This window comes from Prunus mume, linkage group LG3, assembly GCF_029339155.1.
Source record: "Prunus mume cultivar Tortuosa linkage group LG3, ASM2933915v1, whole genome shotgun sequence".
Lineage (NCBI taxonomy): Eukaryota > Viridiplantae > Streptophyta > Magnoliopsida > Rosales > Rosaceae > Prunus > Prunus mume.
The window spans coordinates 3137656-3163533 of record NC_142700.1 but is presented as its reverse complement, the minus strand read 5'-3'; the positions used below and the strand labels follow the sequence as shown (position 1 = coordinate 3163533).

General features: G+C 38.9%; 2 protein-coding genes, 2 long non-coding RNA genes and 2 pseudogenes across 5 annotated transcripts; 4 read left to right on the top strand and 2 right to left on the bottom strand.

The window, feature by feature from the left end:
* The first annotated feature begins 5132 nt into the window (after window positions 1-5132).
* On the top strand, window positions 5133-6142 carry LOC148918421 (uncharacterized). Its single transcript, XR_016125559.1, has 2 exons — window positions 5133-5568; window positions 5823-6142. It is a non-coding gene; the product is annotated as an uncharacterized LOC148918421 (long non-coding RNA).
* Window positions 6143-6518: 376 nt separating this feature from the next.
* On the bottom strand, window positions 6519-8793 carry LOC148918420 (uncharacterized; annotated as a pseudogene).
* A 692-nt stretch (window positions 8794-9485) lies between these two features.
* On the top strand, window positions 9486-11340 carry LOC148918419 (F-box protein At5g49610-like). Its single transcript, XM_089048076.1, has one exon. It carries the CDS (start codon window positions 9486-9488, stop codon window positions 11142-11144), a length of 1659 nt encoding a protein of 552 aa, XP_088904202.1. The 3' UTR covers window positions 11145-11340.
* Window positions 11341-12003: 663 nt separating this feature from the next.
* On the bottom strand, window positions 12004-19771 carry LOC103325093 (auxin response factor 15-like; annotated as a pseudogene). The gene is made up of 11 exons (XR_016125254.1): window positions 19541-19771; window positions 18934-19047; window positions 18562-18752; window positions 18267-18452; window positions 17468-17759; window positions 15978-17241; window positions 15109-15584; window positions 14638-14784; window positions 13751-13865; window positions 13232-13391; window positions 12004-13143 (listed from the first exon to the last, which is right to left on the bottom strand). The product of XR_016125254.1 is annotated as an auxin response factor 15-like (transcript).
* Window positions 19772-20015: 244 nt separating this feature from the next.
* On the top strand, window positions 20016-22616 carry LOC103325085 (uncharacterized). The gene is made up of 7 exons (XM_008227217.3): window positions 20016-20196; window positions 20283-20365; window positions 20918-21067; window positions 21146-21337; window positions 21415-21657; window positions 21753-21959; window positions 22243-22616. The coding sequence occupies exons 4-7, from the start codon at window positions 21194-21196 to the stop codon at window positions 22462-22464; spliced, it is 816 nt and encodes a 271-aa protein (XP_008225439.2). The 5' UTR covers window positions 20016-20196; window positions 20283-20365; window positions 20918-21067; window positions 21146-21193; the 3' UTR covers window positions 22465-22616.
* Window positions 22617-23357: 741 nt separating this feature from the next.
* Window positions 23358-25170, top strand: LOC148918418 (uncharacterized). Its single transcript, XR_016125255.1, has 2 exons — window positions 23358-23612; window positions 23708-25170. It is a non-coding gene; the product is annotated as an uncharacterized LOC148918418 (long non-coding RNA).
* Window positions 25171-25878: the final 708 nt, after the last annotated feature.

Below are 25878 nucleotides of genomic sequence, written 5' to 3'. Positions count from 1 at the left end.
CTGACTCTAGAATGGCTTGCCAGAAAAGAAAATGGGAGGAGATGGAGGAATAAGGCACGAAATTGCATAGTTTCAGAGATGAGAGATGAAGCTTGCTCTCTAGATCTTGGTCCCTCTTGGTTGGGTAGAAGAGGCCTCTTTTATAGTCGCTGGAAGCTATCATTTTCCAAGAAACCCTAATAGTTTATATCTAATTTGGCCAAGCTTTTTCCTTCCTTTCTCCTCCCATCCCTTCAATCATCCTATTTTGGTGAAATTCACTTTGCCTATTTGCACAAAATCAAGGATTTTTGGGAGCTCAATGCTTCTTCCCGCAGCTGCCTCAGTGGAGAACTTCTATTTTCAGCCATCTTTCTTCCTTATTTTCTCCCCTCTTCTATAGCTAGATTTGATGGGGGGAAAGAAATGGGTATGTACACTGGTTTGAAGGGTGTTTTGCTCAAGTATCCCTTGGTTTTTTGGATGTTTTTGCTTGAAACTTGTTCCCTCTCATGTGCTGGAGCCTCCCAGCAGCTTTCACACATGGATATTTTGGCTTTCATCGTGGCTTTTGTTTTCAGCTAGGTGCTGAAGATTTGCAGATATTTTCTTGGGTTGCTTAGGCCTTCTAGGACAATAAGTTGGTTTATCAAGTACATGAGCTAACTTCATCAATTGTTGGGCTATTTTGGTTGAAATGATGGGCTACTTTTCTCTCTTTGTGCTCACCCACATATTTGGGCCTAAGAAATGAGCTTGAGTTCGAGGTTCCAAGCAACCAGGACTTCCATTTTTCGCCCATCAATGGGCCTCATGACAATTCATTACCATCCATACCACAACCCACTCAAGCAAGCCCCAAGTATTCGCGTGGCTTGGGCCCACTTAAGCTTGTAGCATGACGTGTTGTTTATATGCTTGGCGTGGCACATGTGCAAGCGTATATGATGAACTCTTGGGTACCCAAATTGGGTTTCTTCCCAAGTTATGTGTTGTACTGGGCCGGGAATTTATTCGGGCCCAACCATGGATTTTTTGGGCCTCAACATAAGGTTCAACCTTATTTATATGCATCTTTAAATCACAAGTAATTGATTAATTTTTATTTAATTTGATATTCAAGGAACGTTCTAGCTTGGCCATTTTGGTGACTAACAAACCATTCATAATATGAAAGTCAAATTAAATTAACAACTGTATCAGTTAATCAATTACATAAGATTAATTGATACACTTTAATGGTTAATCGATCATTAGATTAATTAATTTGATATTCAAGGAACGTTTTAGCTTGGCCACTTTGGTGACTAACAAACCATTCATAATATGAAAGTCAAATTAAATTAACAACTGTTTTAGTTAATCAATTACATAAGATTAACTAATACACTTTAATGGTTAATCAATCATTAGATTAATTAATTTGATATTCAAGGAACGTTCTAGCTTTGCCATTTTGGTGACTAACAAACTATTCATAATATGAATGTCAAATTAAATTAACAATTGTTTTAGTTAATCTATTACATAAGATTAATTAGTACACTTTAATGGTTAATCGATTATTAGATTAACCGATAAATATATGACCTTTAAACACAGTAGTGGGCAATAGACCTTTAGATTGCCTCGCTTCATAAGACAATGTACAGTGACAATGAAATACAATATGCTTACATTTATTTATTTTAAATAACTTTAATTCACTGTACATGTCTACACCAAGATCATTCCATGAGTTCATAAGTGGTCAACATTTAATACATCATCCTATTACAAATCCATTTTATATAATTGCAATTCTTAATTTGGTGTAAATATTATGCAATTTTACCAAAATTAGTATTGCATAAAGGGGAACATTAGGCATCCAAATCAATTATGAAACCCTATGAAATTTATAATAGAAAATTAGTTAAATACCTATTCCTAGACATAAAACTAGAAATAAACCATATACTATTTAATGTATATAAACACACCCAAAATAAACCCAAAAATCGACAGCTATCGATTTTTTCAATTCAACAATTATATTGGATTATGGTTTTGCCCTTTTGCAATTTTGAGAAACAACCGACTTATTTTTTATAAATCTTTTATTTAATAACAATTATGTTGTAGATTGAAGAGGAATAAGAAGAAGAAGAGCATCGATGTAACATCCTACATCGACCAATGGAGAGGGGGTGATGTGCCTTATATGTACATGCCTATCTCCATCTAGCACAAGGCTTTTTAGGAGCTCATTGGCTTCAGAGTCATGAGAACTCCGAAGTTAAGCGAGTTGGGGCTAGATGGGTGACCCACTGGGAAGTTGCTCGTGAGTTCCCAAAAACAAAACTGTGAGGGCAGATAGAGGGGCCCAAAGCGAACAATATCGTGCGGGATGTGACAATCGACCATGGCAATGCATGCGACTCGTGGAGCAGCTTGTGCGGCTCCAGGCTCATCTTCTTCCGCCAATCCTTTCGATGCTCTAGGCAACACTCTTATAAGTTCTTTTCCAAGACTTAGGTTTGTCGTTGAGCAGTTTCTTTGCGATTTTGTGATTAATTTGAATATGTCTACGGTTTTTTCCCTTAGTTTTGCATTTCGTTTACAAATTGCGATAAATAAATTGATTTTAAAAAAATTGAAAATTACTTGCTTGCTTATTTGTGTTAGTTCTAATATGATTTGTAATGCTGGTACTATGTTTCTAGTTCTTAGCAGAATGGTTGTGCATCCACATAAACATTTACTGTTTGTATGATCTACATGCTAAGCTACTGTTAGTTAGCAATTTTTGTTTCAGTCTTAACCACTGCTTTTGCTATTACAGAAGGATAATAATGTTGTTTACTTGTTAAAATTCCTTTTTCAGCGGGTTGGGACCTATAAGTTATCTAGCTTGGTTTTGCTGCTGTATATATTTTTTTTTAATGTGAAAATATATTGTACTATGCCTTTCAAGATAACGAACTGTTAATGAGAGCACTGTCAAAGCTAGTCAATCTTAACAATCCAGATCTTGTCTCGTTTGTTGGAAAGGCACTTGTTGGAAATGATGTTGTTGATTAGCTTTCAAAGTTTAATCAGGTTTGAGCTCCATATTCATGGTTTTTTTCTAGTATTGTCCAATTAGGGTTTGTTTGTTGGTCTCCATTTCTATTGAAAAATCTTCAGATATATAGTTTTTGTTAGGGTTTCTAATTTATCTTTTGGTTGGAGTAGCTGTTGACATTACTTTGGTTGGCATGTTGGCACCCTATGCTCGAATTGGAAAGCCATCAGTATCACGAGGATTATTTGGAAGTTAACAACTATATCATTTCATTTGCATAATAGGTAGGATAAAAGTGTACAACTCCATACCATTCACTTGAAGTTTATGATATGCAGAACGCGATTTTTACTAGGAAGATGGTTCTATGACATAGTATTAACACTGTACTTCTTTGACGTAGTATTAATAGTATACCTTTTTTATTTTATTTTTATTTCCTTGTAGAGGTATATTGTTATTACTAGTATTCTTCGTTCTTTGAAATTGGGGCTGGCAGGACAATGCTGATCAGTGATGCTGGGAAAGTTTATGCCTTTGGAAAGGACTCAAGATGGTTCTATGATATAGTAATAACAAGATAGTTCTATGACATGGTATAAACAATGTACTTCTATGAAATTGTATTAACAATATACTTCTATGGAATGGTATTAACACTATACTTTTATGACATGTTATTAACAATGTACGTCAGGCTTGCTGGGCTTGTTTTGGGTTTTTTTGAGTTTTGTTGTGTTGGCTTGTTTTAAGTTAATCAATGGTAGAGATGTAATTTATAGTAACTTCAACACTCATTTCATATGGAATAAACGGTTTTTGGGTATGTTTCTAAATTGGTTTTTAGGTATGTTTCTAAACTGAATTTCATGTAGGTTTTTTTAAAATAATTTCAGCTCATATTTTGGGTGTATTACTAAAGCTCCCTAAAATAAAATACCTTGACTATTACCAAAAAAGAAAAAAAGAAAAAAGGAGCACAATGAATGTTGAATCGCCTTAAAATCCTTTTCCATTCAAAGACCACTGCGGTAAGTGATATCTTTATGATGTTGGTATATACTTTTATTTATAGGACTACCCAACAGAATTTAAAAAATATTTAAAAAACCCTAACAAATATCTTCCAAAAAAAGTTTGTGTCGGCTTCTTCCTTCCCCTCTCTCTTTTCGTCTCCCTCTCAACCACTGTCTTCTTCTTCCTCCCCCTCCCTCTCTCTTTCTTCTTCCTCCCTATTTCTTCTCCCTAGCAGCTTGCATCTTCTTCTGCATGGGGTCTTCTCCCATGGCTGCCAAGAGAAACCAAGAACCTCCAAGCCATTTACATGGCTGCCATGGGGTCGTCTGACCCAATTGACCCCATGGTGGAGCCCAACATGGGAAGGACCATATATGATCTACAAGATTCTTGGCAAAGGAGCTTATCTACTCGAAGATAAGGATGGGGAAACTCACCACACTCCTATCAGACTAATGTCATTTTAATTATGTCCGATACTGCAGTCGTTTTAATCGGATAGACGCGTGCCCGATGCTACGGTCATTTTACCTTTCCTTTGTAAAGACAGCCAAAAGTTTGAATAACAAACGTAGTGGTTTCTGGAACAGGCGTCGGAGCAACCATTATTCACATAGGTGCAGTCATTAAGTTATCAGCCCTAATTTTACGTTATGTGTGGCGCTTCTGTAGTTTAGCCTTTGCTTCATTTCTTTAACATGATACGAAGGAAACTAAATTTTCATGGCTGTTGTGAAGGTTTCCGAAAATGGTATTAAGGTAGAAGAATTTGATTACAAAACATTTCCTTTCTTGATCTATTTTCTTGTTTTTCAAGATTACTGTAGTTAGAGATATGCTTTTCTCAAATAAGTTGGCAAGTGTTGGCGAAGTTGTAAGATTATTAATTGTAGAAGTTAATCAGCAACTAAGGAAGCAATACATTTCCTGTAAAGAATAAACAGAGCTAGTTCAAATACTAGTGGACCTGTAACAACTGATATCGCACGGAATTGTGGGTATCATAGCTCAATCTTGAGTGTTCATATCAAACTTTTTTTGTAACAAAAAGTATATTATCAGCTGTTCCTTGTTAAATTCTCTCTCTCTCTCTCTCTCTCTCTCTCTCTCTCTCTCTCTCAAGTGGGAACTATGCAATCAAGTTGTCAATTCAATAATAGCTTATGTAAGAGTGAGAAAAAGAGATTCATACTGATAATGGTTGGATAAAAGCCTTGGCATCTGTAGTATAATGATGAAGATAAGTTCAAAAGTATAAAATGATTGTTGAGCGACAATAATTGGAATAAAGTGCATGTTATGTCATTACAACTCTTTGCTTTGTTTTTTATAGCCTTCTAAAATCATAAGAGAAAGGAAAAAAATTTCTTTGGCATCTGTAAATTGTTACAAATTGGAAAATTAATTATATTTATTTGGACGCTAATATGGGATTATTGATTTAAGTGAATGATGGAAAAATCCCAAAAAATCGACTTGCTCTTAACCTGCTGGCGGAGGATATGAATCAATGGCCTAATCTAGAGGTAGTATTGTAATTCAAGTATAATAATGACTTATTTTAGAGATGCTTGTTAATGTGCAATGGATAGAGGATCATAATTGATTGGCTTTCCATGTTTGTCTTAATTCATGGAATGTTCCTATAGGGATAGGGCTATTATTAAGTAATTCTTTTCATGAGATGGCTCACCACTGCTTTTTCATGTTTATCTAAGTTTCTAACCGACACTGGATATCAATTTGCTCAGTTGTTCCTACATGATTTTTTCTGGTATAGGTTCAGATTAAACCAGCGAAGAAAAAGCCTGGGAAGTCCCTATCGCAAGAGTGACAGACACTGGTCTTGATCTTCAAGAGGCTGCTAAGAGACTGAAGATTGATTGGGATACAGCTGCGGAGATTGATGATGCTGAACTTAGTGATGAATCAGAAGTGCCTCCAGTTTTGGCTGGTTTCCTTGGCTTTTCTCGTGATAAAATGATGTTATTGTGTTCTTGCAATTGTCAGATTAAGGAGAACCAGGAATAATAACTATTAGATATCTACTGCTGAGTATGCTTTGATTTTACACTAAATGAGATAATTTTCTCTAATTTATTATTCCTTTCAACAGAAAAGTAAAAAGGAAAAGTATATATCATCATTAGAATAATTAATCAATGTTTAGAATATGCAACACGTTTTATTTAGAACTAAAATACTTTGAAACCTTTACTTGATTTGACTTTAAAAAAGACAGGAGCAGCTGATCGATGTTAAACTGCCTTCTGCAAAATGATCCACTCACTCACTCACTAATTGTTTGCTACCTCTTTCTTTCCCTGTTGCTATAAGAGGCACTAAATTAAAATTGGTTACTAGTTTAATGAATGAACTTTGCTAGCTATCATTTGACCCCAAAAAATTAAAACAAACAGATGATGATGATCTATAGTTGGATAGAGTTAGCCATTGGCTTGAACGAGTGAGTCGATCAGTCCACTACAACCAGAGATTGATAGGCTAGGGGGGAGATTTCTGCTTCCATGATCTGTTCGGGATCCCTTTCCATGATTTCCCCATCAGTGTCCAAGAACCACTTGACCAACTTGTGGTTCTGGTAGTAGGAGGAGTCGATCACATCCAAAAACTCTATCTGTGGTACCACATCCCCGTACCCTTTTTCCTTGAACTTGCTCTGTATTGCCTCATAATCACTCTGCCATGGATGTGCCCAAGTCTCGTCATAGTGTAGGTAGGTGGTGATCACAAATACCTTGTTGATCATCTGTTCCGGCTTCAAATTCCCATGCACAGCAACTTGTAGAATCAAATCAAACACCTTTTGAATATCAACCTCTCCCTTCAGGTCCGGGCAGTCCATCCTCCTCAAAAAGTCGCACTTGGCCTTGAGGCTATCGCCTTGTGGTATGCAATGCAGTCGAGGGTTTCGGCTGAAGTTGATCACCTTTCCTTTCCATGCCGGCTCTTCACTCAGTTCAGACACTAACAATCCCAAGCCCACCGATACATCAATGGGGAATCCACTCATTCTTGAGGGGCAGACATCACAAACAGCCAAGCTGTTGTTCAAATTCTTCTTCTTCTTCTTCTTCTTCTTCTTAGCTTTGCCTGTGCTGTGCCCTTGATCATGTCCCCCAGCATTGCGTTCCACAAGCTCACCACTTGCCCGAGATCCTCATCGTTCACATAGCATATGATCTGATGTGGAAGCAGAGCCGCAGGGTTCTCAATCTTGGAAGCTGCAGCTTTCAATTCCTCCAAATATATCCGAGGCACGCAGTCGTCTTCATCAAACTTGCAATCATAACCCCACCTGTTGCACTCGGGAGGTTTATTAAGTGCAATGTCATAGTCCTAGGCAGTCATCTTCCTCAGGGGCTCCACAACCTCCTTCATCAACCGCTCTCGGAGTCTGTAGGCGTAACCAGCCTGCTCCTCCTCCTCCTCCTCCTCCTTAACATCTCTTTGTGGGTGTCGATGCTGGAAAACCTTCCTCGCAACGCTCTCCAACAGGAAAGTGGCTCGATGGTCGAGCCAATCGGCCGCATTAGTGATCTCGAAGCACTTATTAGAAGTGGACTCAGCATTATCATGATCATCAACATTAATACTATCATCCATTTGCATCCCCTTCTTCAGAAGTTGAAAATCACGGTTGAGGCAGTGGGCGAAAATATCCGAAACGAGGTCATGTAACAAGCGATAATCGGGGTCAGTCTCGTACCTCTCGACAGCCACCTTGTCAGCCATGGCGAACATCATCTCGTCATCGACCTCGTCTTGGCCTGCAAGAATCCGGTGGAGAATCCGCACAAGGTCTCTCATACCACCACCATATCCGAACCAGGCGGCAATAGGCAGGAGGTTGGAGGCGAGGGTCTTGGGGTGGTTGTGGTGGAGCCAAAACGCCGCCTTGTAGAAGGCTTCGGCATCTGTTATTGAACCTGAACGCCTGTCTAAGAGGTTGCAGATGAGCTTGAGGGTGGTTAAGGGATTGTGGGACCGGACAACCGGGAGGAGTTGCTTGATACCGTGGTTGGCCTCTGCTTTGGCCGGGTTGTCCCGATGGTAGACGTTGAAACACAGATCAAGGCGGGGTGGTTAATGTGGTGGTCTGTTGTTGTTGTTGAGGGTGAGGGGGGTGGTGATTCTAGCAGTGGTAGCTCTGGAGAAGGAGGAGACGCCATTAATCTTGTGAGTCCGCCGCCCATGACATTCAAGTGGCTGCCGTGGCATGCTTTCAGAGGCGAGATGATTCGTACTGCACTGGCTTCATGATGAATTTCCTTTACTCAACGAATTTTGTGAGATGTGGGTGTTTTGGGTTGGGGGGTGGGGGGGAAGATATTTTTATAGGGCGTGAGTGGGGATATCCTATTTTTATATGGAGTCACAATTATTAAAGAGAATCTGTCGGAAGATTTCATTACTTTTATTTACCTGCAATTTCTTTCTTTCTTCGAAATCTATCCATCCCATCCTCTCTAGGAGAGACAGTTGTTGACCTAGTAAAAGAAGGGTTTGTTTGTTGTACAAGTTTTAAGAAACCAATATCGAAAATGGTAGATTGATCCAATTGCTGCCAATTTTGGATATGTCGTTCTCCACATAAGCAGGAACAACACATATAGAAACTAGTAGAAGAAACCAGATCTGAGTCTCAACTTTGATGAACTTGGAAGACCATCAACTATGAGAACCCCATCAAGAAAGATGAAGGGCTTCGGACCAAACCAGAGGTGCATCTTACTCGTTGCCCAGTCTGCAATATATGTGCTTGGTTGATAGCCATGGTCCATGGAACCCAACACCAACTATTACTAGGGTGCAGAGGGAGCACCATAGATCCTCGATGAGCAAGTTTGAAAACATTTTATATATTTTTTTAAGCTTACTTAAAACTTTAAATTTTGGGTAATTGAAAAGATGATGTGGCAAATTACACGTATTGCCATGTCATATGCCACGTCAGTTGGTAATGCCCGTAGTATTACCGAAAAAATTATAATAATATATATATATATTTCCTTTGTAAATTAATTCCTATTCGTATGCGGGATTTCTTTCCTATTTATAAATTAATAATTAGTGATTGCTTGCCTATTTTTGTATGGATACCCTTTCCTGTTTTCGACCCCCCCAAAAAATAAAATAAAAAATAAAAAATATATATATATGTTCCTATATATAGTGATTAAAAGTAGGGTAAGTAACTATATATGTTTCAAGGCCCAAATCCTCTCTGCAAATTGCAATAGTCAATCAAACTGCACACAGATCGATCGGCGCCATGATGAGACCTCGTGCTACCAAAAGGAGTTGGAGCAGTAGAATATCCCAATCCAAACCTACTGGAGAAGCCTCTGATCATCATCAGTCTCCATTAAAAAGATCAAAAAGGTGGGCACCCGAAAAACCAATATCGAAAGAGTTAGCCATGCCCATGAATATTAGTCTTGATGATCTCCCTCAGTTTGTATTGCTAGAAATTCTTTCCCGACTCCCTCCTAAGTGTGCGGCTCGATGCATGTGTGTCTCCAAACGTTGGTTCAGTCTCATCTTTGATCCTTATTTTTTTCGACACTATTTCCAAATCCAAAGTGGCAACCAAAACCGCATCATTGCACGTGCACGTGCACGTGCTATAATCATCTCGGATAGAAGGCGCACAACAAGAAGAAGTACATTTCTTTCCACGTCATCATCGGAGCAGCCCGATGAAGAGGAACCATGTGAGAGGAAATTTTTTTCCGTGTCATCGGAGCCTGATCATCAACCACATGAACATGAGTTGTCTCTGAGTTTCCTCCCTTGTTTCCAAGCTGATATTGTTGATCCTTTTAAAGGTGAGCCGGTTGTGATAGGAGCATATAATGATTTAATTTTGTGTTGTGCAACCACGTATTATCAACGTGATTACTACATCTGCAATCCATACACCAAGCAATGGGATGCTCTCCCTCCCCCTCGACGTGGACCTCGACGTGGATCAGGAGGACGCCACAAGTGCGTAATGGTTGGATTCATATGCGATCCCTACTATCGAAAGCAAGCAGCAGATCTAGAAAGATCTAGTAGGAGGAATGTCAATATTCAGCTTAATCATAATCTTACTAATGTTGAGTATAGGTACAAGGTTGTGCGAATAAATGACGATAAATTGGAACTTCCCGAGGTTTCCGGCGAATTCTACCTGGAGATATTCTCTTCTGAGACTGGTCAATGGACACTAGGACGTGTAAATAGCCCAAGGAGGTTTTGTTTTAGCAAATTGGCTCCCTACCCCGGGGTTGCTCACAATGGAAGCTTGTATTGGTGGAGTGATGTTGAGGGCTTTACTGTTGGGTTGGATCTCTACTCTCCTCGTGACCAGCTTGATGATAGTATATATCTCTTTCGTTACATTGATAAGCCTGAAATCGAATCTGGAAGGTTTGACTTCCTAAGTGAGTGTGGAGGAGGAGGAGGAGAAGGGTGTCTGCGGATGTGCGTCTTCTCCTCTACCAATTTAGATCATGACGATCCTGCTCACACTCTAGGTGCTGTGAGTGTTTGGGAGTTGAAAGACGATGGTCACGGTGTTTGGGATTGGGATTGGAAAGGTCATGGTCAAGTCAAGGAGACTGCAAAATGGTGTTTGGTAGACACAGCTCGCATGTTCGACTTAATCTCGGCAAATCCTCTCACTAAAAAGTGGAACGATGAGCACCACGGGAGGACAAAAAGGGTTTTGGTGCTAGCTTTCGATCCAAATAATGAGGATGTCTTGTATCTACAATTGTTTGGTCGCATTGTCATGTACAACATTGGTGCAAGAACGTTAAAGGAGACCACTTGGACCACTCAATTCACACCTTTCAGTTTAAGATGGGGAGGGAGATCTGTCTTCCCAGTCTTTCCTTTTGTGCTCCCATGGTGGCCGACGCCAATACTTACCAGTCGTTCAAATCATCATCATGAAGCGGAAGAGCAGCAGCGTACGCATACACATACACTAGTTTCATCAAAGAGGGCAAGGGAAAATGGACGAAAAGAGACTGCTGCTGCTGACGCTTCTTCTTCTTCTAGGCGGCCGAGGAAATGGTCTATAAGGTAATTCAATTTTTAGGCATGCATGCGGCAGCTTTACTTTATGCATTGCATTGCATTCGGAATCGGCAGCTTTACTTTATGCATTGCTCAGTTTGATTGATGTAACGTTGTTGAGCTAGTTTAGTTTAGTACTTGATTAAGACTTGGATCTACAACTTGTCGTCCTTACTCATGAATCTTAAATGCGTATTTACATATAACGAGTTATTGCATGGACTTTTAGGTTGCTTTTTATTGGATTGATGCAACTATCTACTAAATATAGAATATTCCAGCAGAACATGGCATGTAATTTCCAGCTTCAAGATATAATTCAGAATTTTCTATTGCTCTACATTCTCTAACAATAACCAGTCACAAAATTCTTCATTTAGATATAATGAATGATTAGAAACAATAAAATTAGGAATATAGCAAGCCACTTTGGAACAGAACAAGCATCATGTAGGGAAGAGGAGGAATAAAATTAACAATTGTATGTAATTGCGTAGATAGAATTTGCTCAGTTTGGAACCCCTCTCCCTCTTTTTTTTTTTTTTTTTTTTTCTCTTCTCCCCAGCAACACTATCATATGAGAGGCAAGGCAATACATATATTCTACCAACTTTGTGAACAGCTTTCCATCCCTTCTCCACGCCAGTCAAAAGCCCATTCCTATACATAAACACACCCACCTCACAAATCAGATGATCGTACCCACCAATGTTTGAGAAGATTGAATGTCCTGTCTACTTGGACAAAGATGCGTACTACACCATAATATTGAAAAGTGCATCTCATGCACCAAAGTGGTTGCTTACTTTGATACGGTTAATGTAGAAAATAAATAAGAAGGGAAGAAGAGTAAAACAGACAAGGCAATATAACGTGGTTCGGCTTTACAATGCCTACACCCCCCGCAAGAGAAGAGAGCTGTATTGCTTATTCATGACAACGCAGAGATAACCTTCTCTGATATATATACAAAGGAACTTTCTTGCCTGCCGACTAACGCATTAAAGAACTCTACACTTCCCAATTTTACAACAATCAACTACTTAACATAATAAATATGAGATGGAGAATTTTAATAGTCAGTTTCAACAGTTAATTCCTTCCAACTGCTGATGTCATTAAAGCAGGCTTTGAATGAAACTGCACTCCAACTTTGGGAAACAAGGAAGATCCAGGATTTAATGTAGATGCACTTGAGGTTGAGTTGTTCTCTGTCTGGGACACGTTTTTCCTCAGACAACGACAAACCAAAGAGTCTACAGCTGCCTTTGTACGGTGAAACCGTTTCCTGACTCTGCCACTAAATGTTGACTGACTTATTACAGGATGATTTGAGATACCGCGTTGATTGTAAGAATTCATGCCTCCACGATCTTCCCTGCTGAAGCTACGTTCACAAAATGAGGATGATGCTTGCTTTCCACCATCTGATTCAGAGATGTATGGAGTTCGTTTAATAACTCTCTGTTCCTCCTGGTCATGACCATTGTATACTGAATTGAATTCCGGTACCCCATTCATTGCTTGCTGGAACATTAACACAGATGATGGTGATGAAACTCGCACAGACGAGGCAGATGGGTGCACGTGTGTACTATTGCTCTGCAACATGGCACACCACCCATTTCCAAAGCTTGGCGCCCGAAAACCACCATAGATTCCAGGGCCACCATACTCATGAGCCTCATTAGTTGTGGAAGCTCTTCCATATGGTGGGCTTGGAAATATTTCTTGACCTTGCAAAACCTTATGGAATTGGAATGATTCCCCAAAGCCTATGCCGGTTGAGGTAATCTCAGAGTCCGCAAGTGACTTTCTGAGACCATTACCTCCAGCACCAGCAGCAATCCCAGGACAACTAGAACCATGAAAACTCCTCCTTGGTTCAGATGGATGTTGATTCTGACCACCTAAACCCTCAGAATGATTATCAAAACCCAAAATTTCTCGACCTTGCGAGACCTTCTGGAACCTTAAAGATTCCCCAAAGTCTGATGCTCCAATAACATCTGTACGAAAAAAAAATGTTACAATCAACAAATTATGTTGCAGAGACAGTGTCACGATGAAATTTTCTAATCTGAATGCACGACATACTAGGAACTAGAAATTCTGTTTTTGCTGCAGACAAGCCACTCCTGGCCCTCTTCAAACCAGCTGCCATTCAGCTATGAGAACTAGAAACAGAACCAGATGGCTCGATTTCCCATGGGGAAACCCTGCCGTGCTTACTTGTGTCTATATCATCCCACCTTACCTGCAAGAGCAAAAGAAAAGTTTGAAACCAATGTATTTAGTGCTAATGGCATGAACTTATCAACTTGTAAGTTAGCATTGGCATACTACAGAGCAGAGAAAACATCATTTGTGATATTTAGGTTAATACAGCTTTCAAGGCAGTAAAAAATAACTCAACAAATCCTTTTGCAGTTCTAAAGACTTGACAGCTACAATATGCAACACCGATGTCTATGAAACATTAAAAATATTTCTGAACATGATAGGGTTCAAATAATCAAGGCCCTGAGCTTCTATCCACAGGGCTATGAGTACGGTGTTTTGATCAACATAACACAGGTGAATCTACACTATTGCCTACAAATCAGGAAATCAAACCTTGATTATTGTGCACACATTTTTTTGCAACTCCAAGGCCTTTATTCCTTCCTGTAATTCAGTGCTTGTGCAGCAAGCCATATTGGCTGCTCTCTCTCTTGTATATATATGGTCCCTAAATCAATGAAAGAATTATTGTTTTCCTCTCTGTTATTCTTTCACAGGACAAATTTTGTGACAAATACGAGAGCAGATTTATCCCTTCATACCGTGATTTAGCCAAAAAGTGTGCTAAACCCTCATGACATTTCATGACAAAAACAAAGGAGTGTAGGCAATTCATTTTAGTTTTAACATGGTGAAGATGTCATACAATTTTCGTTCTTTTTTGCCCTCTTGTCCAGTGCCCCAAATGCTTCAACTCTTGTTAAAAAGGCTTACACCAGATTTGTTCAGGAAATGGTTTTGCGAATCTTAAATGTAAAATCAACAAACTAAATACACAAACAACTAACAAGGACGGGAATTTACTTCTACCCCTACCATATAGATTAGTTTAGAGAACCAAAGGTGCGGCAACAAAGCAGTAATGCATGCTCATGTAAAAGTTTAAGATAAATAAGTTTAAGATATAAATATAATATATATATATATATATATATATATATAGAAAAGCTCTATCAAAGGTAACGGACAACTAGACACTCCATTTTGAACCAGGCCATCTTACAGGATCCAATTCACTAATCCCAGTTATCAGCCCAGTTATATATATAAAAGATCTATGAAAAGTAACGTACAACTAGACACTCCATTTTGAACCAGGCCATCTTACAGGATCCAATTCACTAATCCCAGTTATCAGCCCAGTGTATCTGCCAAAAATAAATTTTAATTAAAATTGGACTTTAAATACTTCAACCATGTCAAATTTAAGAATGCCAAACCTTCGCTCTGCTGCATCTTCTGTTTCGAAATGCATTTTGAACCACATTCATCACATCTGTGATAGTACTATAGTTTAATTGCTGGCTACGAAGAGTTGGATAAGTAGCAGAACCTTTAACCTGGGCTGCCCTTCTAATTCCTCGCCCCTATTATGAACATTGTATGAGAATCATGAATAAGGGCATCCAAAGTTTCTTGAACCGAAGGATTCATATCCCTAAGAAACAGCACTGCATCTCCGGATACGAGCTCCTTCTTGTTCACAAACGCACTCCACCCAGTGGTGAGCAAATGCCTTTGTGGCTGCCCCACTCAAGCCAATGGAAAGAAGAATAAAATCAGAAACTCACTGAATCTAAAATATTCCATTTACAAAGTTCATAATAAAACCCTAATAAGATTGCTATTGTTTCGTGAAGAGATAAACCCCCAACTAATGCAAACAAAACATGAGATATCTTTTTGCATACCCCTATATATATGTCTGAACCTCCACTCCAGGCCATGCAGATCCTTTGCTATCAGTTCTTGTGAAGGCCTTTGTTGATTGTAATCTTACAAGCATAATTTAGTTGTCTCAAAATAAAATACGAACTTGTACTTGATTAGACTTATGAAGCATTTATAAAAATCATTTCAGGTAACGGAAGTCCCAAACAGGTTATGCTGAACTACATGTGGGGGGACAAAATGAACTACGAATACCAGGGGAGGAAAGCAATCTTCAGCAGCACGACGAAGAACAGAGAAGCCTCTGTGACCGCTAGTATCCGAAGCAGTAAGGGTTTTTGCAGAACATATGGGGTGTAGTTGACTTCCCCATTGGTTCGACATCCTCCTCCTCGCCATCGGCATCAGTTTCCCCTTCCCGCAACTTGTGTTCAATTTCCAAATCAGATTAATGCAAAATACTGACTTCGAGTTGTTGAAATATTCAATAGCATAACTGCGTTGGTTAGACATATGAAAAAAAATTACATGACCAACATGAAAACCAAAAGATAAACAAAAGTAACACTCTGGTTCTTCAAAAAAAATATTTCTATACCAAGCACGCAGCAAGAGCACCAAAAGAAACTAAATTGTCCTTAAAATAACACACGCAGCACAAAATGAAACTAAACTTACCCACACCTGGACTTATAAATTCATTCTTCAAACAGCAATACACTACTAAAAAGTTTTTGCCCACAAAACACAGAGAGGTAGAAGTTGGCTGACAAACACATAATAGAACGTTATACAGGCGCATGATAGACCCCACTGCAAGCAACACGTATGGAATAATACTTGGAGGGTGATGAAAATTAAAAAGAAAACATAAATATAAGCAAATTACCAGTATGTCACCTAACGAGTAGCTGATGTCAGTAGCCTAAAGCACTAGTATTCCAACCATTTTGTAGTTACAATAGAATAACAGATAGTTTTTGCACCAATTCTGGTGAGATCTATCATAAAACCAAACCATCGAGAACTTGAAGCTCTTGCCAGGTCCTGGACTAATCCACGGCAACAACTACCTGTGTAGATTACGCATTACCCTCCTACTGCACAAGAGCTTCAACTGTTCACGACTTCTGAAGCATGCAACTCTCGTACAGTTCAAGCCGTTCTCTTTTGCTAGCACCAGTTCTCATATCCAGCACTCGGGCACCAAAATTATATTTTGTGAGTTCTTGCTTAATTTTTGTGACACTGAACTTTCTATAGTCTTCCGAGTTAGTTTGCTGACTGCGGGTATCCTCATCTCCCTTGAATACTGAACCACCATCTTCTGCTTGTTTGTGCTTTAGAGGGCTAGTATTACTTCTAGACCTCTTATTTACTCTTACAGTCCGGTCACTCATCTCCATGTCTTGAACAGAGTCCATGCCCATTTCACAGTCATCTACCCTTGAGCATTTCCCGTGGGAAGCAGTCTTTAGCTTGCTATCCAGTGCTGTTTCATTCAGCCGAACAGAAGTCAACTCTTGCTGGAGTGAATCAAGTTTTGCCTGTGCAGCTTGTAGCTGAAGAGACAGGGAGTCTGCCCTATTGTTTGCATCTGCGTGTGCTGCACGCTCACTGTCCAGAAGGCCTTGAAGGATGTGAACAGTACTAGTTCTTGGCTCATTATTTGATTTTAATAATGATTCTATTTCCTTCTCTCTTTCTTCAACTCTTGCCTCCAGAAGAGCAACTTTCGAATGAGCTCCCGTCTCTGATACACGAATTCTCTCTAACTCATCATCCAAGGCTCTTTTTTCCCTTTGCAAACTTTCAATATGCCTCTCAGCCCTCTCAATTTGGGCCAATCTTTCCATTGCCAACTTCTGCATCTCACTCTTTTCCTTTTGAGCAACATCTGCTTGAGCTCGTGCTTTATCGGCAATATCAGTCGCTCTTGTGGCTTCTTTTTCAGCCATTTTACACGTTTCTTGGACTTCGTCAAGTCTTTTTATTTCAGATTCGCATGTCGGCCCCAGAAAGATCTTCTCCTGCTCCAGTATCTTTTTCTCTCTCTCAAATAAATGGGCCTTTGCATTTGCAGCTTTAATTTTTTATTTAAGTCCTTGATTTCAAGCTTCAGAATCATAACTGTCTACTTTTGATTTGGCAGTCTGCAAAGAATGTGTAATAGTAAAGTACCACATCATTGATACATACGCACATCCTTGAAAAGAGAAAGCACAAAAGAAAAGCAAACACGTACAAAATAAGAATTTTTCTTCATCCGAATTTCAATGAATTGGAGTATGCATTAAGGTGTCTGAGTGTGCCTCTGTGTGTGTGTGTGTGTGTGTGTGTGAGAGAGAGAGAGAGAGAGAGAGAGAGAGAGAGGATCACCTTCTCAGCCAAACTACTAGCGAATTCTTCCCTCAAAGCATTCAATTGGTGAAGGCGGAGAGGAGGAGTAGCAGATGAAGGCTGCATTGGTGAAGAAGATGGCAATTGGTTTTGTAGTTGGTTTTATAGGCTAGGTTGTGTAACAGGTGATGTAGGAGATACTGGTAAAACGACTGGAAGTTTAAAAGAAGGAGGACAAAGACATGAAGTAGAACTGGGACAAGGAGAAGGCAGTTTCTGAAAAGGAAAAGTAGCCTCATCATGTGCATTGCAGTATTTGAACATTGCAACTCTGCCTCCATATATGCATGAATAGCCAATTTAAATTAATAAGACCAGTATATAAGAGATGAGCTAATAAGATATACATATCCATATATACTGCCAACAAACTATTTATTATGACAATGATTTTAATTACATATGAGGCAAGAATACTTTTAAGATTCTTATCTTTGTCTTTAATTATTAAGATACAAGCCAAAAAAACTCTTGGCAATACAATCTCAAAAGAAAAGAGATATTCAACATATGCACAGTGTGCATGTATCGTACTATATGCATGTGTGTAGGTGCATTTGCGTCTAGGTGTGTCTTTGATTCTAAGTGGCCAAGGTCAATTGAAACAAACTGTTTTTCAATTTAGTTCTAACTGCGCCCACATCCTACTACAACTAAAGTTCGTCTTATCTAGTACTCTACCTCAAACTCCTTTTTCAGCTTTTTGTGGATAAAAACTAATAATTTAGAGCCTGTTGCAAAATACCACCCAATAAGAGAGTTCAAGGAGTACACAAACCTGCCATGAAGACAATATGGTAGGCACCGCGCCTTTATTTAGAGCATCAAGATAAGAATGTGTGATGCCAACTAGAACCGGACCCGTCATCATAGTTGCCCCAACTTGCTTCGGCCTTGTTCTTTCAAAAACAGACCTTGTCAATGTGTCTAGCCCGGATCTGAATTCAGGCCTTAATTTGTCCAACTGCATTAGAAAAACTTAGCCTTCAACACAACTAAATATCAATAAAGAAAGTAACAGATTTGAGTATGACCAACAAGAGAGAGATCAAAGACAAGAGTAAGTCACTGACCTGAATTTCGTCAAGTCTCTGTAGATCATGTTCGTTGTTCAAAGGCCGTACAAGGGTGAAGCATTCTCTATCTGGAAATAGGGCTAGAATGGAGGCCCGTATCTATATTGGCCATTCATACTGTACAATTAGGGGCACCATGTCCAACATACATAGATAACATAATTCAAGAGTAGCAGTGCTCAATGTACCTAGAATGTCATAAATAGTTAACAAGCGTAACCTAAAAGCAAATAATGCCAGTTTAACAATACAGGTATGAATTGGCAAGAAAATTCTTGACAATAAAAGGTCAAGATTGCTCTCTCTCTCTCTCTCTACTAAAAAAATGCAGAATCTTGTCAAACGAACTAAGACGAGCCACATAAATACCTCATTTTTCGCAACTACATCCCTTTTTCTGTCATCATCTGGCTTCAAAGAAAGCTCCAGATAGTCACAGGGCGTTATCCTTCCACTATCCTCGGATAAATCCAGATAGAAGTCCTGAAACCAAGGCAGAGTAAATTACCACAAAGGGAAAGCCACAGAACATATTCTACTCAATACACTGTGTATTCATACGTCGATCAAAAACAAAATAACCACAACAGAGGAACCATTAGCATAAGAATAATAGGATTACAATAATTCTTGTAGTAGATTAAATGCTTTAAGTATTAGGCCCCATAAGTTCATTCAACTGGTGGGGAAGCAATAGTAGAGTAAACTTACTGGTCAGAAGTTCATAGAGTGCAAGCAGAGAGAGAGAGAGAGAGAGAGAGAGATGATCAGGAAAGGGTAAATGCTTTAAGTATTAGGCCCCATAAGTTAATCAATGATTCACACCCCAGTTTTGGTTGCAAGAGCATGTAAATGAAAACAAGCCCCCCAAGGAAGGACACAAAAACAAAAACAAAAAAAAACAAAAAAACAAAAGAAGAGAAGTCTCCACTATCATTTATGCTTAACATTGAGAGAAAAAGGACGATAATTTTACCTGGTTTAGAATGAAGCTCTTCCCCTGGCAGTGGCGAGGATGCGGTGAAGAACCGGAGGAAGCGTCTCTTCCTCTGAAGAACCTCCTTATAATTTACCGTTGTTCTAGGTTCAAATTTCGTCTTGTGATCTTCGCTTTTCCTCTGTTTTAGTTGATTCAGCTTCTCCTGAGATTTCCATTTCACTTCACTGATGGTGTCGCGCTTTGTTTGCTCAAAACCCGGTGGTTAACGGTTTTTCCGGTTTTTAATTATTATTATTATTATTATTATTATTATTATTATTATTATTATTATTATTTTAGATTTAATGTGAAAAAGGGGCCCAAAGAAAAAGGCCCAAGATCAGATAAATAAATTAATAAAAGGCCGAAATATCAGAGGTAAAAGGCCCAAATGGTAAGAAAGACCAATGAGATCCATAAAGGCTGTGTATCTATATATGCTAGTACATCAGCTGCTCCTTTGAAACTGAAATGAAGCGATAGCCGCCACTGCCTTCGACAAATCTCATCATCTCCTTCTCTTGATTTGGCCAAAACCAAAGCTCATCTCTTCTCTTTTATTCTCTTGAGGCCAAAACCAGCTCCAAACTCGAACTCAGGTCTTAGTTAAGCCAGCTACCAGCTACCAGCACCAGCACCATTTTACGAACTCGGTAGATCCTAAAACCACAAATTCATTGTTAATAACTGTTTTTGGTTTCATCTTTAGCTAATATTTTCTTTTTTCCTCTTTCTCCAGATGGATGGCTATGGCTTTTGCTGCCCAGATTGGGCAGGGCGCGTGTTTTGCTTCCAAGGGCGCGTAAGATCCGCACTGAAAAGGTAATCTCCAGCTCCAAAACGATGTTTCAAAAAAATATTGCCGTTGCTTCAAAATTCAAATATTTTTTCAAAATTTTAATTTTTTTTTTTAGCCGTGCCGTTGCTCCCAATTGTGCTCTTTTTTCTTTTAAAAAAAAAAAAAAAAAAAGGCCAAATCCCTAGCATTCCCAATTCCTTCAACAACAATAAATAGCCGTTGCTCCTAAACCCTAAATTCTTCATTCAAAAAAAATATTTCCGTTGCTTCAAAATTCAAAATTCTTTTTTAGCCGTTGCTTCAACTTTTTTTTTTTTTAGCCGTGCCGTTGCTCCCAATTGTGCTCCTTCCTATATAATCCCTACTATTCCCAATTATTTCAAAAAACATAGCCGTTGCTCTTAAACCCTAAATCCTTCCCAATTTTCTCTTCTTCTCTGAATCATTCCCAATTTACTCTCTTCTCTAAATCCTTCCCAATTTTCTCTTCTTCTCTGAATCATTCCCAATTTACTCTTTTCTCTGAATCCTTCCCAATTTACTCGTCTCCTCTGAATTCTGCTATGGCTTTGCAGTGGAGGTTTTCTGAGGACGCCCAGTTGACGCGAGCCGTCAACAAATACGGCATCTTTAGTTGGGATTCTGTATCTGCCGCCGTTGGCAGTCGATCTGCAAGGGAGTGCAAGGAAAGGTGGTATCATTGCCTTGATCCTCGCGTAAGAAAGGTAAAAACTTTTAGATGTTGGTTTTTCTTGGTTTCTTTACTTCTTCTTGTGGGTTTAATATTATTATTTTTGGTTCAGTGCGACTGGACTACAGAAGAGGATAAAGAATTGGAATATCTTCATGGCATGTTCCCAAACAGCTGGACTACCATATCTGATAAGTTCAAGGGGTCGAGAACTCCGTCTCAGTGCCAGATTAGGCACCAAAGGCTGTTTCCTCTTGGGATGCCTGTGCCCATCTTCAACCCAGATGGTGCCATAGTTGGACAGGTTCTTCTTTGTTATATTACAAATTTTAAATTTTGTCATCTTGTGTTTTTTGTTACTGAAGTCTCGGGTTTTTACAGTCTCCTGATCTTTCTCCTGATGTGGTTGCCCCTGCCAATACCCATACTCCTGACCTGGACTTAAAGAAGAAGAAGCCGATCTTGGTTGTGGAGTCCAAGTCCAAGTCTGAGTCTGCCCATACTCCTGACCTGGACTTAAAGAAGAAGAAGCCGATCTTGGTTGTGGAGTCCAAGTCCAAGTCTGAGTCTGCCCTCTACTGTCTGAGGACCCTCTGCCGCAATGTGAAAGTGGCGGATCATCTGGTAGTTTCACCTTTTTACATGTTTGCACAAGTTTCAACAAAATGGTGGATACACCTAATATGTTTTTTTTATCCTTCTTCTTATTCTTCCTACAGTCCAAAGCTTCATCATCCACCAAAGTGGACCCCAAACTTGGAAAGAAGAGGAGGATTGATGATGTCAAACAGCCGCTCCTGCATTCACCAGAACCAGAACCGGAGCCGCTGCCCGGGCTTAAAGAAATCGGCATCTTCGGCTCAACGAGGATGAAACCGTCGGAAATGCAGCTTGTGGAGACTCTTACCCGCGGTTTACTGTCGGAGGTGAGTTTCCTCCAAAACCAATTATGAATACTGTTAAACATTAAAATCCACCAAGTCCTGTACTGTTAAACCAATTGTGTATTCTTCTCTTCAAATAAATATGAACGTTGTTTCTACTTCAAAGTTTTAACAGTCTAATTCCAAGTCCTTCCTAATGCACCAACACTAACCATACCTAACCCCTTCACACATAAACTAACAAATACCATGTTTTGAGTAGTTCCTTCATATTATTTCTCTGTATACATTTGTCTGATTGTTTGCACTCGCCTAACTTTTGTAGGGATTCCACATTGTCACGGTGTCGATAGAGATGGGGACGTGCAAGGCTGTGATGAGAGGATTGGCAGAGGCTCACTGCACGGTTCTTCCCAACGAGAGAGATGTTGTTGCGCGGGTGCAACGGATAGTTGCATTTGCATACTGCAACAGCACTATTGTGCTGGCAGCATGTGCACATGCCAAGGCGGAGGGAAAGGAAGCCCTTGTTTTCTACCTGGACTGATTTTTGTTTCAATATCACCGGAATCTAGCTGTTTACTTTTTGCATTATGGTGGTTCATCTCGAACTGCACAATTCTACCTTAGACTGATTTTTGTTTGTATATCACCCGAATCTCGAACTGCACAATTGAATAGAAATCTATTTTCTTTTTACTCTGTCTTGTATTTGGCTTGTTTCTTTTTAAGGTGACAATTAAGCATCTAAACCTCCTTATGAATTTTTACTGTGAAAAACCTTTGTACCTCCTTAACCGTGATCTGTTCATGTTCACTGCTTGATGATTTTGATTTATCCACATCAGAAAAATGTACCCGAGGGAACTGCTAAAAAATAAGGCAAAAAGAATTAGTGAGAAAATTCTGCACTTTCTGATTGTATAAAATATAAATTGAAGCTGTACAGGAGCGATTTGGTACCTGAAAACTTGCCATAGTCAATTCTAGAGACTTTCCAATTCTGAAGATGGAGAAGATTGGCCTCATACATTTTACCGTCCAACAAAATTGACACGAACAGATGGTTATTAGGGAAGACATACATTTGCATTCCTTGTCATTTATTGCAGGTAACAAAAAAAGTTCAAGAACCCAAATGATTAGATACATGCAAGTAAAAGTCCTTTTTATTGTTTTTTTGTTTTTTGTGTATGAAAAGAGGAAATAACAAGATGCAGATATAAGATTCAAAAGAAGACTTGATTTTGTGATGCGTAAATATGTACAAAAAAACCTACTACCAAGTCTTCTGACAGTTGGAGGCAACCCCAATATATCCATTATACAAGGGTAAGTTCAAGGTTTCTATCTTTAGTTCAGTCTGCCTGAATTGTTGAAATGTGCCATGATCTCATTATTTAGTCGTTTCCTGATTTTATTTGCAGGCTGTTTCACAAATTAGACCAGAATAATAACACATACATATCATCACATGAGCTGAGAGCATTGATCCTAGGAATACAAATAGAAGAAGTAGGTCTGGATGACGACGATTATGCAGCAAAAGTGATGGAGGAATTTGATATCTCTGGTGATTCTCAAATAGTTGAGACAGAGTTTGTCAATGGAATCTCAAAATGGATTAATCCAGCTAAGCCCTTTGCCAACGATAACAGTCATGAACATAAATGGATTTTTAGAAGAAATCCCAAGGTATAAACTCAGCCATATATGGTATATGGTAGGGATATATTCCAATGCTAAAAGAAAACTACAGTCTCATCAAGATCATTAATTTGCAATTGCAGAATGAGAAAACTAAGGAAGCCAGAAGAGGCCGGTGGAGAAGAAAAAGAAGGCTAAGGGTGCTGATAAATCTTGGACGAATCTCGTGAAAGCTGCTTATCTATTAATTCTAGGTACTGGCATTACAGTTTTGCTTGCAGTGCCCCTCATGCAAACTATGCAAGAATTCTCTACTGCTGCAAGCATCCCTTCATTCTTAACCTCGTATGTTTGATACCCTGGGCCACAAACTACAGACTAGCACTGAGATCAGTAACTTCTGCTAGAGAGAAGACAGATAATGCCATATATCTTTAACACTTTCTGAGGTCTGTGTCTCTCACAAGCTCAAATCTATCTTCTTACTAAAGGAAGCCTTGATGATTGGTTTTTTATATAGCAATGACATGAGTTTACTAATGTTTGATGAAATGTTGTCTGCAGATAATCCATGAATTTTGTAATAAATGATTTACACACTTAGAGAAAAGGTCAACAAGAGAAGTACAGAAACTCAGATTCCAAATTAATGACATGAACTAATTATTTCATATATATATATATATATATATATATATATATATAGTGTCTAGGTGGGAAGCTGACATATATAAGTAACTCAAGAGGCTTAGCAGCACAATTGTCCACTGTGGCCGCAATGATTTTGGTCCATAAGATTAATCTTCCTGTTTCAAGTGTTCATGCTTTTGTTGGATCATTAGTAGGAGTTGGGATTGCAGGCAGATGACCCTAGAGTGAAAATTTTCTTTAAGGAATGTGGGATGACACTTCTTCTTTTTGCTAGAAAATAATAGTGTAGGTTTTATTGCCGATTGAAGTGTAGGTTTTGTTTTTTCTTTTTGGGTTCAATTAGAAGTGTAAAGAGAGGCGGTGAACACGTCGTTTAGGGGTTGGGTCCCATTTGAGCTTTGTATCACCGTTCAAAACACCACGTGCTACCTACCAGTGACAAATGGCTAGTATGTTACATGTATGTGATTGTTGAGGTCTTTCTCTACAATATAAAATTACTGTCAACAGCTTTCGCTCTAAACCCAACAATGGCGGCCGCCGTGTCATCACCATGCTCAACTTCGCTGATGACACACAGAAACCAAGTCTCAGAGTGGATTTCAGACATGGGTTTTTGAAAAGCTTTGATTTTGGCCAGCAGAAACCACTCAAATGGAAGACTTTCCAGCTCAAGGAGCTCGTGGTCTCTGCTATGCTATGCTAGCACTGACAATGCAGTTTCGGTCACTGATCCTGTGCCTTCATTGACTCGCTCTAAGTAAGCACTGTTCGTGTTTTAAATTTGTTTGCTCTCTGTTTTACTTTTCCATTTCTGTTGGTACATTTGGTGCACTTTTTGGTTTAAATTAGCTTGTTTTTGGTCTTGAAGTTGAGGGGTGTTGTTGAGCTCAATATTGTGGGTTTTGATATTTCAGTTGGTTGATCAAGTGGCTTTGCATCGAACTGTTAACACTGTTGCTTCTGTTTTTGTTTTTATTCATATTTAATGAGAAATATTGCAATTTTCCAATTCGTAATTGGCTATAATTTAATTGTTCCAAGCTGATTTTTTAAGCTGTGCTGACTGAGTGGAATTCGATGGAGACCGGAACTAATTATATACTTACTGTTCAATTTTGAACTTAAGTTCAAAGAATGCACCAATGGAGTGAATAACTGATTTGGGAGTTCTACTGTTATGGCGAGGTTCGAAAAAGTAAGTGCAGGAATGGTTGTGTCATGAGAAATGAGAACGACAGAAATGATTATTCTCTTTCTGTTTCTTTTTCCTTTCTAAGCTTCTGTAATGCATACAGATGGAAATAAGGCTATACTTGTAAACAGGAAGTATTCCGTCTAAGCTTTGGCTATATGCCAAATTGCATAATGAGGGGATGAATTCCCATACCTCATTCGACTGCGCCGCTATAGTCTTTGAATATATACTGGAATCCTTTTTTAAATAAAAAAATTTACCTTGATTTTTGTTTATCGATAAGAGTAGTTTAGAGAGTTTTATCCATTACTATTAAGGAATTACCCGAGTCTCTATTGTCCCCTTTTGATTTTTTACTTTTCTATAGTTATTACCTGTATAATTTTTTTTAGCATTTTCCTTTTGATTACTCATATTATAAATGTACGTACGTATTTTTCAATAATATTTTTGTTTTCCATACAC

Coding starts and splice junctions, on each gene's coding strand:
- LOC148918419 (XM_089048076.1), top strand. CDS start 9,486: ATGCCCATGAATATTAGTCTTGATGATCTCCCTCAGTTTGTATTGCTA.
- LOC103325085 (XM_008227217.3), top strand. CDS start 21,194: ATGTTCCCAAACAGCTGGACTACCATATCTGATAAGTTCAAGGGGTCG. Junction 21,658..21,752: donor TGAAAGTGGCGGATCATCTG/GTAGTTTCACCT, acceptor TTCTTCCTACAG/TCCAAAGCTTCATCATCCAC. Junction 21,960..22,242: donor CCCGCGGTTTACTGTCGGAG/GTGAGTTTCCTC, acceptor TAACTTTTGTAG/GGATTCCACATTGTCACGGT.